Consider the following 18,420-nt stretch of genomic DNA (forward strand, 5'->3'; position numbering starts at 1 on the left):
ACTAATTAAATTGTCGAGAGAAGAAAAAACTTTTTTTCATTTCAACATTCAACTAAAATCTTTGCACAACAAATACTAAGTTTCTGATGTTTAACATTAGTAGTTTAAGATGTTTTCTGACACAGATATCTTTGCAAATAGGAAAAGGGCCACTTAACATGATCACTGGGACATCATAGTGACTAGATTAAAAACATACCAACTACAAAGATATTGACGTAATTCTTTTTCATTGCTGCAGAGCATCCCACAGAATAGATATCCTAGTTTAGCCATGCCTCCATTACAACAAAGCTGTACAGAAATACTTGAATATGCCTTCTTGTGCACAAGTAAGAGTATTTCTCTAAGACAGATACAAAGTGGGGGAATTGCCGGGTTGCTGATTAAGCGGTTCTTTTCAGTAGATACAGCAAATTGCTGTCGAAGGGCAACAATTTTCACACTTATCAGCAGGGGAGGAGTTTTTCTTTTCCTATAACTTCACCAACAAAATCTGAAATTTAAAATCATGAAAGATCTCCAAGACATATTATTGAGGAATACAAGCAAGTTGCAGAGCAATGCATAAAGTCTAGTCAGATTTAAGTAAATTAAATCTTCAGACAATACCATATTTTTAATACATCCAAGAAAGTGCATTGAAAGCAATCTGGACAGGAAGATCATTGAAATGAATCACTAAATGGATAATGGTGCTTACTTTTGGGAAAGAGTCTGGGTTTGGAGGTGTGGCAAAGCAGAATTTGGGCACTATTTATCATGTTTGAATATTATTTTTTTTAAACCTATATTCACTTATTAACTTTGAAGTTAAAAATTGGTGCTATTTAAGTCTGAGTCATGACAACACACCACCTGCAAGGGTAGTTAATTATACAGCCCTGAACCTACTAACTCATATGATCACTGGGACATCATTCCTCTCTACCCGCTGAAAAGCCTCCAGCATATGTTGAGTCTTAATGAAGAACTGGTAAAAGAGCCAAATCATTAAGAAAACATAAAGAAAGAGATTTGTATGTACTTAGATACTTATAACCTTATACCTTAGATACTTATACCTTAGATACCTATAACGCTTAGATACTTATAACCTCAAAATCTTGACAAGGATCAGAAATCAAGGCCAGAATTCTCTCCCTGAAAGTAGACATACTCCTCAGAATTCTTTTCTACCCAGGACTCCAGTCTAGAATTAACAATCTATCGCAACCAGTACAAAGAACCGATACAAAGGCCCTTTGTATCCCAGGGCCATTTTTTCTAATTTCATTCAGAAACTACTGCAATGTTTACTTCCAAAACTAGTCATTGTAGAAATATGAAAATGAGTAAGACACTGTTTCTGTTTCTATCTTAGAGCTTAATGGAAAAAAAAAATTCAAATTGCGAAAAAAAAAAAAGCATAAATTAGAAGAAGAACTTGTATGGTAGAAACTAGTATTATGCTTATTTACAAATAAAATTCATTAAAAACAGAACTATCATATGATCCAGCAATTCCACCTCTGGGTATTTATCTGAAGAAAATGAAAACACTAACTTAAAAAGATACCTGCACCCCCATGTTCACTGTAACACTATTTATAACAGCCAAGATATGAAATATTATTCACCCATAAAAAAAAATTTTGTCATTTGCAACAACATAGACGGACCTTGACAGCATTATACTAAGTGAAATAAAGAAAAACCATGTGGTCTCACTTACATGTGAAATCTTTAAAAAAAAAAATGAAAAATTGAAACAAAACAAGCTCAAAGGACAAAGAATACACTGGTGGCTGCCAGAGGCAAGGGTGGTTGCAGGGCGATAAAATGGGCGAAGAGGATCAAAAGGTATAAACTTCCAGTGACACAATAAATGAGGCTTGGGGATATGATGTATAGAATGGTGTCGAGTTAATAGTACTGTATTGCATGTTTTAATTCTACAGTGATAACAGAACAGACTTCTGTAAGATTTCAATACATTTAGACCATGAAATTTTTGCACCCAGTCTTATGTCCCTGAATATGTTCCAGTGTCTCCTAGTTTATTGTCTTATCAATTCAGTTCAGTTCAGTAGCTCAGTCGTGTCGGACTCTTTGCAACCCCATGGACTGCAGCACGCCAGGCTTCCCTGTCCATCACCAACTCCCGGAGCTTGCTAAAACTCATGTCCATCAAGTCAGGGATGCCATCCAACCATCTCATCCTCTGTCGTCCCCTTCTCCTCCCACCTTCAATCTCTTCCAGCATCAGGGTCTTTTCCAATGAGTCAGTTCTTCGAATCAGGTGGCTAAAGTATTGGAGTTTCAGCTTCAGCATTAGTCCTTCCAATGAATATTCAGGACTGATTTCCTTTAGGATTGACTGGTTGGATCTCCTTGCAGTCCAAGGGACTCTCAAGAGTCTTCTCCAACACCACAGTTCAAAAGCATCAATTCTTCAGCACTCAGCTTTCTTTAGAGTCCAACTCTCACATATCCATACAGGACTACTGAAAAAACCATAGCTTTGACTAGGCGGATCTTTGTTGGGAAAGTAATGTCTCTGCTTTTTAATATGCTGTCTAGATTGGTCATAGCTTTTCTTCCAAGGAGCAAGTGTCTTTTAATTTCATGGCAGAAGTCACCATCTGCAGTGATTTTGGAGCCCAAAAATATAGTCTCTCACTGTTTCCATTGTTTCCCCATCTACTGGCCATGAAGTGATGGGACCGGATGCCATGATCTTAGTTTTCTGAATGTTGAGTTTTAAGCCAACTTTTTCACTCTCCTCTTTCATTTTCATCAAGAGCCTTTTTAGTTCTTTTTATTGTCCATAGGAACTTGAATAGAGTTTGTATCCTACTGTTGTGTGAAAGTTGTATAAATTTATATTATGTTGAATTGATTCATAGTGCTTTTCAGGTCTACTATATCCTTCTACTTCTCTGTATATTCATTCTATTACTTTTTAAGAGTTTGATATTGAAACTCTAACTAAACATCTTAATTTACCTACTTTTAAAAAATTATAATATATATAATAGAACTATATGTAACTTTGTTCTATATTTTCCAAGTCTCCTGTAAATGTGTTACCTTAGTTTCATAATTTAAAAAAGTTAAAAAGCATTAAAAGTGAAAAATAGTACCATATTGCATGTCTGATTGCTAAGACAGTAAATCATAAAAGTTCCCATCACAAGGGAAAAAAAATTGTAACTATGTATGCTGCCGAATGTTAACTAGACTTGTAGTGATTATTTCACAATAAATACGAAGAGCAAATCATTATGTTGTACACCTGCAGCTAATATAATGTTCTATGTCAATTTTAGAGACTTCCCTGGTGGCTATATCTGAGAAGAAAGAAAGAAAGGGAAAAGGGAGGAAGGAAGGGAAGGAGGGAGGGAGAAAGGAAGGAGGGAAAGGAAACAGAGAGGGTAAGTAATTTGCCCCAAAACACACAGCAGTGTGTGGCTACATCAGGCTATAAAGCCACATGTACCTAGTTTGGAGAGTCTGCCTGAAATCACAGCATTATAATGCCCATTCATACAGACGGAGAGGTGTGGGAACAGCTTCTGTTTCATTTACAAGGGAGAGTTATAAACCTTGAGAAAATAAACAGAGTCTGTTTCTCTAATAAACTAAATGGAGTCTATTTCACACTTCGGAAGTCTGTAGGGACTAAAAGAGGAAAGATTTGGTAAAGACAAACCACCAGTCTTACCCCAAGCGGTCTCTTGCCTTCCACCAGTGAGGATCATACTTCTCCAAGATAAGGTATTCCTCTGCTCTCTTTAAAGCTAGATCATAGGGCTCTCTGGGCAGGAAATCGTACAGTGCCTTAACATGGATCTTCTCTTCAGAAACCTCAGAGGGTGGGAGGGGAGGCAGTGGCTTGCGTTTTGATGGTTGCCCATGGCCCCTGTTGGACTGTAAAAAATTAAGGAATGAGTCGTGGTACTATTGTTTAAGTGATCTGAGCTAAAAAAGAATAAGGGTAGAGAGCATCTGCCTGCCGCCTTGTTTCTCCCAGCTAGCTGCAGTAAAGCAGAAGCCTGGGTGGTATAAACATAGGAAATGACTAACTACAAAACAATTTTCAGATCCAGCAACACACTCATCATTTTGTAAATTCTCAAGATCACAAATTCTCTTGCCAGCATGGCACTGAATATTTTCATGTCATAATTCTTAAAATGTTATTTTCTCCGTAATAATTTCACTTTAAGGATTTTTCTCCTTTAGAAAAAGAGAGAGAGAGGAAAAAAAAAGCTTTTCCCTTTAATATGCTGTAAGCTTGTGTTTGGGCTTATCAACTTCCCAAGAAAATTTATTTTCTAACACTGAACTGAAAATTAATCCTGGCCTCAAAATGGTGATAGCCAGAAGGCATTTTTTCCCCAATTTCAAATTCTGCCAAAATATTACAGAATAGGCCATTTTAACTGGTCTTATTTTCTTTCCCTTTCTTCTAGGCTGTTGATTCACTAAAAGTTTATTGAAAACTTATTATGTGCCAAGCATGACATTAGGTTCTGGGCAGGGTAGCAAACGGTACCTCAAGAAGCACAGACCCTAAAAATGCCACCTTCCTCTACCCCTTCTCCCCCTTCAAAATGATACTCACTTGCTTCTTACTTGGCAAGTCACTGAACCACGGTCTGCGACGCTGTGTGTATTTTTCTGAAAGTTCTTCATCTTTGCTAAGGCTTATTTGTGTCCTCACTTGCCTGTCATTGAAAAATAATCACGTTACAAAGGATTATTTTACTCTTAGCTATAAATCCACTAGACTATAAACAAGCTAGTAGTGAAGTCTTCTTCCTATTTTTTATTTAGAAGACTTCCTAACTCCATTTCCTTGGGCAAGGTACTCTGGGACCTCTCAGAACTTTATTTTACTTTTTTTAATCTAGGACTAGAGACACTAAGAGCATATAGAGTTGCTATGAATAATAAAATTGAGAAAATACATGTCACACGGGCAACACAGAGTCTGGTGACTATTAAGGGCATACAGTTAAATCACGATAATGAAGACCTTTCTGTGTCAGGCAGTGTTTCACATTTCACATGCATCGCCTCATTTGAAAGCATCTATTGTTAAAAAGTAGACATGGTGTAGCGATTAAGAACATGAGTTTGGATCCCAGATCTACCATTTTTATAGTGTGGCCTTGGGCAACGTAACCTCCCTAGGCCTGCGTTTCTTCATCTGTATAATGGGGATTGTAAAAACAAACAAATAAAAAGGGTGGTTTTGAGAGTTACTAAGAGCTAAAAAAAGTAAACTGTTTAATACAGTCTGACATACAGGACTCCCATTAAATGCTGGCTGTTACTATTATCATGGCACCCTGGATTTTTATCTTTATCCATCATTTACTGGGCACCAGAGTATAAAACACATTGGTAGTTTCAGGGAGAACCTCAAATAAGACAGGATTCTTGCCCTTAAAAGGTAAAAATTACAGAATGAGACACAGACACATAAATAGCACACATGAAACAAAAATCAAATAGAGAACCAGGCCGCATGCTCTGGGAACACAATGGAAGGAGCAATTAAGTCCAAGAGGATCGAGAAAGGACCATGGACCTGGCACATGACCTATCGCTAGCTTTAAATGAATGGCCATTCAGTAGGGAAAAAATGGGAGGAGTTTCCCAGGCAGATGAACAGCAGATTCAAAGAAACATGGAGATTCCACCCAAGAAGTTGCCCTCGGACTTACCGCTTCTGCACGGAACAGCAACAGCAGCAGCAGAAAATCGACTGGATGGTGTTATCTGAAAAGCAGATCATTTTCAACTGTTAGAAAGCCATGAATCCATGATATTGGAAAGAGGAGGCTGCTGGCACTATTCCAGAGGAGGAAATCTCTGAGGGCATGGGTAATAGAAAGTTTCCTACACATGCAAACCTTTACCCTGCCCTTCTTCACTAGTAGAAGATGAAAGATTGTCACTAACACGAAAATAAGTTACTGGTACCCTGGCCACTGTGGTTTCCCTTCTCAGGCTCTTATCTCTGGGTCTGGTTTCATGCATTTCCTCAGTCAGTGGATGAAAAATGACCAGTGTATTCACTTTACATTGATAAGGGCTGATGTCGGCTGACAAATGTACCAAAGAATATGATTCTGAAAACAATGTTCCCTAGGGAATCTGCTAGCAGGGATTTTAAATTAGGTCCATTACATTTCTTCAAATATATTTTAAAATATATTTATATAAAGTAATATAAATATACTAAATATATTTATAATATTATGTAATATATTATGTAATAATATAACTTAGCATGTTTATTCTATTTTTATATTTTGTGTATAAAAATACACTTACCTTTTTGGATCTCAAACTTTCTATGGATTAGGTTCAAACAAATGAATATTTAAAGAAAGCACTAACTACTTAGTGCTTTATTAAATCTGGGTCATTCTTACACTTCTTTTGTCAAGCTTAATCTTTATTTGTTAGATTATTTGCCTATTTTCAAACCATAAATAAATTCTGAATATATCAAAAGCTGTTTTATGTGCACAGAACCTACATTTCACAGCAACTCTTTCTCATACTGGCCCCTGAAAATGAAATATTATTAAGAAAGCAGAGTACATTAGACATGAGCATTAGCATTAGTCTAACCTCATTTGAGGTTAGAAAGGGCTGCATATGAATTCTAGCTGGAGGTGGGTGGGGTGCTGACTATATCAGGAATAAGTCCCTTTACTTCTCTAAGTCATTGTTTTCCTATCTGTAAAAACAAGAAAATCATACCTATCCCCTTTGAGAAGCCTTCAGGGGCAGAGATTAATCTCTGCCTTTGTGGGTTTGGGCAAGCTAGTTAAGTGTTTCGTGCTTAGGTTTCCTCATCTGTAAAATGGGAATAATAGGATACTTAGCATGTAAGGCTACTGTGAGGATTAATTGAATGAGTTCCTATACAACACCTAGAACAATGCCAGGTATGTTTAAGAGGGCAATCAAGATCTATTATCATTACAGTTTTGTTGAAAAGGTTAAACTAGATGTTTTCTCTAAAGTTTCTCTCCTGGAACACACGAGAGGGACGGATCCAAGCAGAAGCCACCCAGTACAATCTACCCCTCAGCATCCACTCTATGCCCTCAGAACACAGGATGCAACAAAGCCCTATCAGCTAACATATTATCACCAGCTGATGTCAATTTGATTATACTCCCACCTGAAACTTGGTACATTAACCATCATTAGGATTCTTACATCAGATAAAGAAATGAGGTGAAAACAAGAGTAACAGAGGACATGGTTGCTACAATTTCCACCTTTACAGCTATCCTGCGTCATAAGTTGATCACAGGTGCCCTCTATCACCTTCCATTCCTTGTGCCCTCTTGCCTTTGCTAACACTTTGGTGGAAGGAGCTTTCCTCTGCTGGAATTGCCCAAATGTTCATTCCTGTAGGATCTGGTCCTTAGGTGTTCTTAATGGGGTTGTTACAATTTTCTACTGACCAGGACTATTTTGAATACTAAGAAATGAAGCTAGTGGCTAGTGTTGCCTCCTGAGGTGGCCCACACTCTGTGGAGTGTGTTTCTCTCTAAATAAATCCACCTCTTACCTATCACTTTGTCTCTCACTGAATTCTTTCTGTGATGAGACAACAAGACTGAGCTTCATTAGGTCCTGAAACCCCCACCAGATGGAAGAAGTTAACTTCATGCTGCCCACAAGCACGTAGTCCCCAGACCTGTTGGAACCAGAAGTTGATGATGCTGACTCACCACTAGCCAATCAGAAGAATGCCCATGAGCTGATCATGCCCTGCTCCTTGAACCATTCCTATAAAATTCCTCATTACCGCCTCCAGGGGAGAAACACTGTGACCTACCCACCCATCCCCCTCCTTGCCTGAAAAGCAATAAAGTTATTCTTTTCTACTTCATCCCCAAAAGGAAAGAAATGAAGCTAGTATGTCCCCTCAGTTTCCAAGTCCTCTTTGTCCTCATTGTAAAGAATGAACCCAGTTTCTTCCTGGAAATTGGGATACTCATCTCTGATACATTGAATCCTTTCTGTGCCCATCAACTCACTGATACCAAGAATCCCACAATGGTCAGAGGGCAATCTTAGCTCCCAATATTCCCTAAGAAAAGGATTCTTCTCTGGGGCACTGGTATCTCCAAGCTCACCAAACACAAAAGTCACAGGGAAAGAAAATAACAATATTCCAGTGGGCTATTAGTTGGTAAGAGGGGCCACTCCAATCTCTTCTTCCTCAGTTGCCAGACTCATGTATCCTAGCTTTATGAAGACATCACCACATTTGCTGCTGGTTTAAGACATTTACTGTATTCTATAGAACATCTTTCCAACTTTGCAAGATGTTGTCTCCCAGATGTCATAGGAATTGATGCTTTAGCAGGCCATTTAGCAACCAGAAGCCAGAGAGCTTGGAAGCATGTTGAACTAAGCCCTACAGATAACTTTTCCAGGAGAAGAAGGAATACCAAGAAGCCAAGCTCACTAAGCCACCATGGAGGCTGGTTCTACATTTAACTCCTACTGGTCATCCTTCCAGGATAGAACAGGGTGAATAAGAATAAAGACACCCAGGACAGTAATCAATTATATATTGTTTCCTTTTCCTTTCACTGAAATTGACCTTCAAAACCAGATTCAGGTATTACTAACACGCCTTTCTCCGATTTGGACCTGCCATTATTCTGTCTTTGGGCTATAGACACCTTGGGAGTCCAGTGGCAAACACCTCATTTCCATCAGGCAAAGATTCACCTTTACCCCTATGATTTAATAGCTTTCTTCCTTAGCCAAGAAACCATCTGTTCTCCATCCCAAAGTTGATTTCTGGAGACTCAAATAGAGTCCCCCCCCCCAACAAATTTGCACTACACCGTGTATTATTAGGCTTTTGGGTCTCAACTGCTTCTGTCAGTTTTTAAAATCTTACTGTTTTTCCCCACCCTTCTGTTACTGCTGCTGCTAAGTCACTTCAGTCGTGTCTGACTCTGTGCAACCCCATAGATGGCAGCCCGCCAGGCTCCCCCGTCCCTGGGATTCTCCAGGCAAGACTTCTGTTACTAAAAAGGTCTAAGTCTCCATTATCTGAATTATACCAAGAGCCTCCTAACTTCCTACTGCTCTACCCTTAACTCCCCCTATGGTTTCTTTTCCGCAGTCGGAGTAATTAATTTAAAACCTAGGTCAGATCATGCTACTCCTTGTCTCAAAACCCACAACGGCTCTCCGTTTCACAGAGTGTTTTAGCCAATTTTCTCACAATAGTCTCGAAACCTTCTGTGGTCTGGCCTCCTGGTGCCTTCTCATCCCTCTCCCCAGTGCACTCATACTCATTTACCCCCCACACTGGCCACACTGGCCCCACAGTGCTTCCGGGCCAGGCCTGCTCTCGGAAAAGGCTCTTCACCTCTGTTCTGCCTGGACCATTCTTCCCTCAGGTGTCAGTCTTCCCTCTCTCCACTCCTCAAGTCTGCTCCAATCTCACCATCTCAGTGAAGAGTACCCTGACCCATGACTATTGACCTGCTAACTTCAGGATTCCTGACTTTGCTCTATTCTTTTTTTAAATAGCATTTCTCACATTCTAACATGATAAGCAATTTATCATTTTTCCCCTTTCTGTCTCCTCAACTAGAATGCAAACAGGGATCATTGTCTACTTTGTTCACAGTTAGATCCCAAGAGGCTGGAATAGTTTTTGACACCTAATCATTACTCAACAATTATTTGTTGAGCAAAATCAATATATGAATGAAAGAGTTTGAAGGAGCATCAAATGATAACTTTTTCAAAGCACCCACCTGCTTTGCTTCAATCCCAACAGGAAAATGAAAACTGAATGTGTGGGGGACAGAATAAGCAGGTGCAACTAAATAAGCAGCAGAACAAGTAGTGAACTGTAAGAGTGGGGATGTAAGATTATGAAAGTCCTTGAAATAAGAGAAGATAGGACCTTGACTGTATTTGTAGAACAGAGTCACTAACTACTGAAGACAGAGAACAATTCAGTCACAATAAAGCAGAATAAACTCTGTACGCAGCCTAGAAACCTTTGTAAGATGGTCTGGCAAGGTAAGCGATGATCTTCATGGTCACAGGTTCTAATATAAGCTAGAACATTGAATATCATTGAAGCTAAGTATTTATAATGGTTACGTTACTCCTTGAATAACTGCTGGCATGCTATATTTATTCTCTATAGTTTTCTGTACGCTTCAATACAGAATATATAAAACTAAAATTTGTGAATTAAAAAAAAAGCAAAGACCCAGAAAATCAGGTAGGTCTGTGACTAGTTAGATACCTATTCTAGGATTGGAAACTTTTTGAATGTATATGATTTTTAGTGATAGATACAAAGATTTTTTATTTCTCTAATTCAGCCAACTGTCTCACCTTTTACCCAATCAGAATTATCATCTTCCTTGCAAGCCCTAATAAGAAAACTAGCCAATCATTTCCCCTTTCCAGTTTTCCTATGTCTGTGTATGAGTCCATCAAAATCATGGATTCTGTCCAAGCCCCATCTTTATATCCAACTTCCATGATTCAGTTCAAATTATTCCGCTTTTTACTTCTTCTCTGCCCTGCTACCAGCCTAGTCCAAGCCCTCATAAGCCCACACCTATAATTCTGCATTAATTCACTTAATTCTCACAATGACCCCATGAAGGAAGTCCCATTTATCAGATGAAGACTCTGAATCACAGAGATGTTGAGAGTCAAGGGCTTATAAGCGGAAAGCCAGGACTAGAACCCAGGCAGGCTCACTCCAGAGTCTGCTCTGAACCTGTTTCAGTGACTGAATAAACTGGTCAAATTCCCCACTGGTCAAATTCCTCCCCTCAGTACATCCTATATACTCATTTCCCTAAAGTCTATCTTAGCCAGCTGCTCTACATCCTCAGCATCTAAAATGACTCTCCGGTGACTATAGTTAATAATACTGTATTGCATTTCTGAAAGTTGCGAAGAGATGAGATCTTAAAATTTCTCATAATTCCACTGTAACCAGGTATGCTGACCGACGTTAACTAGACTTATTGCGGCGCTCACTTTGCAGCGTATACATGTACCAAATCACTGGGCTTCCAAGGTGGCGCTAGTGGCAAAGAACCACCTGCCAATGCAGGAAGCATAAGAAATGCGGGTTCAATCACTGGCTCGGGAAGATCCCCGGAGGAGGGCATGATAACCCGCTTCAGTATTCTTGCCTGGAGAATCCCAAGGACAGAGGAGCCTGGCAGGCTACAGTCCACAGAGAGTCAGCCACGACTGCAGCAGCAGCTTAGCCCTGCACAGTGCAGCACCAAAGCACTATGCTGTACAGCTACACCTGATATATTGTAGGTCAGTTAATCCTCAAGAAAAAATTAAATTGATAAAATGGATTCTCAACAACATATGGCAACAAGATTGTATCTTTCCTTATTTTCAGGGCCTTTCAAAATCTGATCACCCATCCTGACTCTTACTGTTCACCAGTTCCTATCACACCAACTTCTTCTATTTGCTGTTCTCACAGACATCTTGCCTATTTCTGCCTCCAGCCTGAAAAAGGCTTCCTTTGTACTTTACTCCCATCTAATCTTCCTTCAGGCTCCCAAAGCGCTGTGACCTGTCTTGCCCTGTGGCTCTTAATTAGGTACCATCTTCCATGGTCATTTATATTTCTTTGTGTAGCCTTCATCGCTCACTGGGCTTCTCAATCGCACCACTGTTGATACTTTAGACGCTTTAGATGGATGAATTCTTTGTTGTGGGGAGCTGTCCCGTATATTGCAGGATGTTTAGCAGCATCTCTGGCCACTATGCACCAGGTGCCAGCGGCAACAGCCCCATCACCCCTCTAATACCCACCTCCCCCTCACTGGTGTGAACACCGCAATGTTTAGCGGCATTGTCAGATGTCCCCTGAGGGCAAAATCACCCTTTGTTAAGAACCACTGATTGAGCTAGATTGTAACCATTGAGCTAGATTCATGGTCTGTGTTGCATGCTTTTTTGTCTTGTCCATAACATCAGAGGCTTGTTTAGAACAAGAACCTGATAGATAACTGTTAAATAACACCTTCCTGATCTCTACACCATCATATTACATTTAGGCTCTATTTCTCAGTAACTCACTCTACCACATGGTATCTCACAGCTTGATGCTGGCCGCAGAGAAAGCTAGGTTGACCACGTCCTTTTCACTAAGTGGGACAGCAAGGCTGAAGAAGACAGCTTCCGGAGCTTATAGTAGGTCATGAGTCTAACTAACATTTTGTTCCAGATATAATAAAAGAAGAAGAAGGAGAGGTGGGGGGAGAAAAAGAAACAGCAGTTTATCCGAAATCAAACATCAATCCATGAGATGCTAAACGAAATGGTGAAACTGGTGTTCAAATTTTTTTTTCTCTGTTAGGACAGATATGGAGTTGAGCGATCATTAGGGTCAGAGTAACCTGAAGTCACATCATGTCTCAATTTTCTTGTAGCAATAATATGATGTGGGGCAACTACTCAGGAAACTCACCTGGAAACCTACCTTCTAAGAGAGGCAGTTCCCCACTCCTACCAACAAAGCCTTTACCATATGCAGACACTACAGTAAGATCTTATTATCATATACTAATTCACACCCTATGGGAGTGACGCTACTGGTAAAGAATCCCCCTGCCAATGCAGGAGATGCAAGGAGCTCGGGTTTGATCCCTGGATCAGAAAGATCTCCTGAAGTAGGAAATGGCACCCCACTCCAGTATTCTTGCCTGCGAAATCTCATGGACAGAGGAGTGAAATCTCATGGACAGTCCATAGCATCACAGAAAGTCAGACATGACTGAGTGACTGAGCACACACACATATACACACAACTCACTCCCTACACTATTTCAATGTGTAATAGTAAGATCTTACTGTAATAATAACGTAATACTGTTATTATTAATGTTATTATTACCTAGAGCCAGATATCCTGGAATGTGAAGCCAAGTGGGCCTTAGGAAGCATCACTACAAACAAAGCTAGTGGAGGTGATGGAATTCCAGTTGAGCTATTTCAAATCCTAAAAGATGATGGTGTGAAGTGCTGCACTCAATATGCCAGCAAATTTGGAAAACTCAGCAGTGGCCACAGGACTGGAAAAGGTCAGGTTTCATTCCAATCTCAAAGAAAGGCAATGCCAAAGAATGCTCAAATTGCCGCACAATTGCACTCATCTCACACGCTAGTAAAGTAATGCTCAAAATTCTCCAAGCCAGGCTTCAGCAATACATGAACCATAAACTTCCAGATATTCAGATTGGTTTTAGAAAAGGCAGAGGAACCAGAGAGCAAATTGCCAACATCCACTGGATCATGGAAAAAGCAAGAGAGTTCCAGAAAAACTTTGCTTTATTGACTACGCAAAAGCCTTTGACTATGTGGATCACAATAAACTGTGGAAAGTTCTGAAAGAGATGGGAATACCAGACCACCTGACCTGCCTCTTGAAAAACCTGTATGCAGGTCAGGAAGCAACAGTTAGAACTGGACATGGAACAACAGACTGGTTCTAAATAGGAAAAGGAGTACGTCAAGGCTGTATATTGTCACCCTGCTTATTTAACTTATATGCAGAGTACATCATAAGAAACACTGGGCTGGAAGAAGCACAAGCTGGAATCAAGATTTCCAGGAGAAATATCAATAACCTCAGATACGCAGATGACACCACCCTTATTGCAGAAAGTGAAGAGGAACTAAAGAGCCTCTTGATGAAAGTGAAAGAGGAGAGTGAAAAAGTTGGCTTAAACCTCAATATTCAGAAAATGAAGATCATGGCATCCAGTCCCATCACTTCATGGCAAATAGATGGGGAAACAGTGGAAACAGTGAGAGACTTTATTTTGGGGGGCTCCAAAATCACTGCAGATGGTGACTGCAGCCATGAAATTAAGATGCTTGCTCCTTGGAAGGAAAGTTATGACCAACCTAGACAGCATATTAAAAAGCAGAGACATTACTTGGCCAACAAAGGTCTGTCTAGTCAAGGCTATGGTTTTTCCAGTAGTCATGTATGATGTGAGAGTTGGACTATAAAGAAAGCTAAGCGCTGAAGAATTGATGCTTTTGAACTGTGGGTTGGAGAAGACTCTTGAGAGTCCCTTGGACTGCAAGGAGATTCAACCAGTCCATCCTAAAGGAGATCAGTCCTGGGTGTTCATTGGAAGATCTGATGTTGAAGCTGAAACTCCAATACTTTGGCCACCTGATGCAAAGAACTGACTCATTGGAAAAGACCCTGATGCTAGGAAAGATTGAGGGCAGGAGGAGAAGGGGACGACAGAGGATGAGATGGTTGGATGGCATCACCGACTCAATGGACATGAGTTTGTGTGAACTCTGGGAGTTGGTGTTGGACAGGGAGGCCTGGCATGCTGCAGCTCATGGGGTTGCAAAGAGTCGGACACGACTGAGTGACTGAACTGAACTGAATGTTATTATCCCCATTGAACAGAAGAAACTGAATAACAGAGAGGTTCAGTAATTTGTCCAAAGCCACATACCTAAAAAGCAACCAAGCACAAATTTAAGGCCACAGAGCTTGGTTGAGTCCATGAGCATAATGATGAGCCTCCTCTTGTGGATGAGAAGATTGGGTAAGTTAGCAAAGGGGAATGCCTAGAACAGAGCAGTTAGCCATTTAATTTCGCACCTTTCCCATCACTCAGCTTCCTAGAACTCATTCATGTACTGTGTATTTGCAGGGTGGATTGAAGGTAAACAGATAGAAGCGGACTGCGGTTCTCCCTCTGAAGACAGAATGGGAAGAAGGCCAAGTAGGTTAGAGCTGACCTTCAGTATTCTCTACCCTATTTGCCCCACTCAGGACTCTAATGGTCCCTCCTCCAACTATCAACAGCTCTCCAGAAGGTGTAAATGATATGAGAGTAAATTGATGTAACAGTAAACATTCACTGCAGGGCTTCTTTTAAAGGCATTTTCACGTTTGTAGGCATGACACTCATCTTTATCAAAGTGATCAGAGACAGAGAGAGAGAGAGATTGATTTAAGGAATTGGCTCACACAGTTATGAGGGCTGGTGAGTCCAAAATCTGATGAGGCAGACTGGAGACTCAGGGAAGAACTGCAGTTTGAGTCCAGAGGCAGGCTGATGGCCCACTTTTTCCTTGCTTAGTGGAGATCAGTCTTTGCTCTATTAAGGCCTTCAACCGATTAGATGAGGCTCACCCACATTGTGTAAGGTGGTGCTATCTAACTATCTCATCCTCTGCCACACCCTTCTTCTTTTGCTTTCAATCTTTCCCAGCATCGGGGTCTTTTCCTTAAATTAAATATATAGACCTTTCAAAGGGAAATTGCTGGTATTTGTCAGCAGACATAATATCTGGGGACTAGGAAAAGGCCTTGCCCTCTTCACTGAATTTATAATACATGACTACACAGTAGCAGAGTGGATAATAAATCCAGCAACAATCTCTCAGTTATCTTTACTCTCTTCTGCAGCCTAAAATTTAGGAGGAAGATTATTCAGAAATACTCATTTGATTTGCAAAGCAGAAGTAGAGACATAGAGAACAAACATGGATAACAAGGAGTGGGGAGGGAGGTGGGATGGACTGGGATATTGGGATTGCTACATACACTGCTACGTACAGAATAGATAACTAACAAGAACCTACTGTATAGGGAACTCTCCTAAATACTCTGTGGTGACATAAGTAGGAAGGAAATCCAATATCCATATATGGGATATATGTGTATATATATAACTGATTCACTTTTCTGTACAGCAGAAACTAACACAACTTTGTAAGACAACTATACTCCAATAAAAAAAATTATTTGTCCTCATTCAATAGCAAAGACAACTGCCTTGAAATAAAGGTCCGACTCTGCCATGACTTTAGTCACAATAAGGTTTTGTTCTATCACCGCTGAAGGCCAAGGACAGCTGAGAGCAGGGAGGCCCACTTCTGCCTTGTTTATGGTTCCAGTTCTGCACAAAACAGTTACTAGCAACTAGTTGCTGCCCAGGGAATTATCAATGAGTGAGTGAAAAACAAACTGTAAAAGCCAAACAGCTTCCTGATGATCCTTGTTTGGCATGACTCTCAAGACACTTGGCATGTCTGCTTACAGACTGAAGTGTTGATTCATGCCAAAGTAAATGACAATGATTATTGGATTCATGGTCATCTTCTATTTACAGCATCACAGGTCGTCCAGGTGAATGAATAAACGAAGTCACTGCCAGATGCCCACAGTGATTACAGAAGCTATTCTTTGAATTTTTTCTCATTAACCTGCAAAGAGAAAGCCTTTTTGCGCCTTTGTAAAATTTCCGATTTAGGCAGAAATTCATGCATACCTGGCCTTTGCCAGAGACTGTCTAAAACGCCCCAGAGACAGACAATGACTATTTGCCTGCTGGAAGGTTATACTCAGGGTTGAGGATTATCACTGGAAGTAATCAGAGCTTCCTCTCCCAGGCTTACATCTGCGCTGTTCTTTTCATCTGCTGCTTATTCCCCAGCAAATGTCTTTAATTATCTATCGTGTACCAGCAAATCAGGAAAAGGGCATCACATCCCGGCGTAATCTCTGTGACCTTTAGGAACTGGCACGTCTCTCATGGATAAGGGAGTTGGGCTTCTCATTTTATTTGATATTCTCGTTCTTTCCTGTGAAGGCTTGCTCCCCCTTCTCCCATCCGCGCAGGTCTCCTTTCCACCTCTGGCCTTGCGCACATGGCTGAGGCAGGGCTCGGTTTGGGGACGGGTTTCCACCAGGGGGCGCTAGAAGGGAGCAAATGGAAGAAGCACCACTGTTCACATCTCCCGAAGGCTCTCAATCCCACAGATAAGCCCAAGTACAGGAGCTGTTGGGCCATTGCTGTCTGGGAACAAAGCTGGCGCGTTTCTAATGTTTTCAGGTTTGTATGTGTATAACTTCACGTTCATCTCCGGGCGTTTCCGATGGCAGAGTTTCGTTTTGAATCAGTGCGCCAAGTGAAATTCACTCCTCCTGAGTTTGCTTATAACAACTGGCTGGTTGCTTATAACAACTTTGCTAGTAATAGATGGCTGGTGACTTTTATTTGAAAACGTAAATAACTGGCTCGTTTCAAGAGCTGCCTCGAGCCAAAGACTAGGCTAGTGGCCCAGCCCACACGATCCAGGTTGTGGTTTTAGGACCAGGAATTCTAGGGCAGCTGCACTCACAGCTGAAGAATTCCAGGAATGGCAAAGTCTGGAAAACTTTGGCTTTGGAAAAATGGCTCTGGGCTATTGGAGCTGATCCTCCTAAGTCCACTATAAGAACCACCTTTTTTTCCCCCCAGAAATTCACAGAAAGGGCACACCTCTTCATGACTGCAGTAAACTTCCACCACTAGATCTATTTCTGGGACTTTCCAGTAGGTCAGACAGTAAGAATCTGCCTACAATGCAGGAGACCTGGGTTTGATCCCTGGGTCGGGAAGATCCTCTGGAGAAGGAAATGGCAACCCACTCCAGTATTCTTGGCTGGAGAATTCCTTGGACAGAGGAGTCTGGCGGGCTACAGTCTGTGGGTTTGCAAAGAGTCAGACACAACTGAGGGACTAACACTCCACTCCAGATCTATTAAGGGACTTTTAAAGACAGGTACATTTTAGTGAACTTAACCCCACGCCATCTGGGAGGTGTGACACATAGCTAGCTTTTTTCTAGCTTGGATTTCTACCTCTGAACAGGCACCGAAAAAAGGCTTTGTGTTCACCAAACTAAGAATCCACACCAATGAGGGAAAGACAGAAAAGAAAATAGAAAGAGAGGGGAAGGGGAAGAGAGGGAGGAAACAAGAGGGAGAGAAACACATTGAGTTTTTCACAGAAATATTTACTCAATGTAAAACATTATCCTTGAGACAAACTTATGGTCACCAAAGGGGAAAGGTGAGGGCGTGATAAATTAGGAGTTTGGATACACATATACATACTACTATATATAAAATAGATAATCAACAGGAACCTACTGTATATATATAGCACAGAGAACTTTTACTCAATATTCTGTAATAATCTATATGGGAAGAGAATCTGAAAAAAAAGTTGATCTATATGTATAACTGAATCATTTTGCTGTATACCTGAAACTAACACAACATTGTAAATCAACTATACTCCAATATAAAATAAAAATTAAATTTAAAAACATTTCAAAGATATCCTCAATTCTGAGTTTATGCTCTATGTATTTGAAACCTTACATTTCCCTTGTTATGTGTGTGCGCCTCCTCTGATGTTAAAAGGACACTCCTTTCACAGAATTAAGAAACAGTGTGTTTCCATTCTTCTAAAAATAGCAATCATCAGAGATGTTAGTGTCTTTTAAATGTATTGACAAAATAAGTCAGCGACTCTGTATTAGATCCCAAACTGG

At 40.5% G+C, this 18,420-nt stretch overlaps 1 protein-coding gene across 3 annotated transcripts in view; it reads right to left on the bottom strand.

Annotated features, from left to right (window-relative positions):
- The window catches only part of TXK (TXK tyrosine kinase), a 60,845-nt gene that overhangs the window by 36,556 nt on the left and 5,869 nt on the right, over positions 1–18,420 (bottom strand). For 2 of the 3 annotated variants that reach the window (XM_070372362.1, XM_070372363.1), the window contains 3 exons: positions 5,718–5,772; positions 4,610–4,712; positions 3,707–3,912 (listed from right to left, as the gene is read on the bottom strand). In XM_070372362.1, the coding sequence (XP_070228463.1) occupies positions 3,707–3,912; positions 4,610–4,712; positions 5,718–5,772 (364 nt within the window). Of the gene's footprint in view, positions 1–3,706; positions 3,913–4,609; positions 4,713–5,717; positions 5,967–18,420 lie in introns of those variants that run through there. The other variant, XM_005904585.2, reaches the window with a different exon arrangement.

Source organism: Bos mutus, chromosome 6, assembly GCF_027580195.1.
Source record: "Bos mutus isolate GX-2022 chromosome 6, NWIPB_WYAK_1.1, whole genome shotgun sequence".
Lineage (NCBI taxonomy): Eukaryota > Metazoa > Chordata > Mammalia > Artiodactyla > Bovidae > Bos > Bos mutus.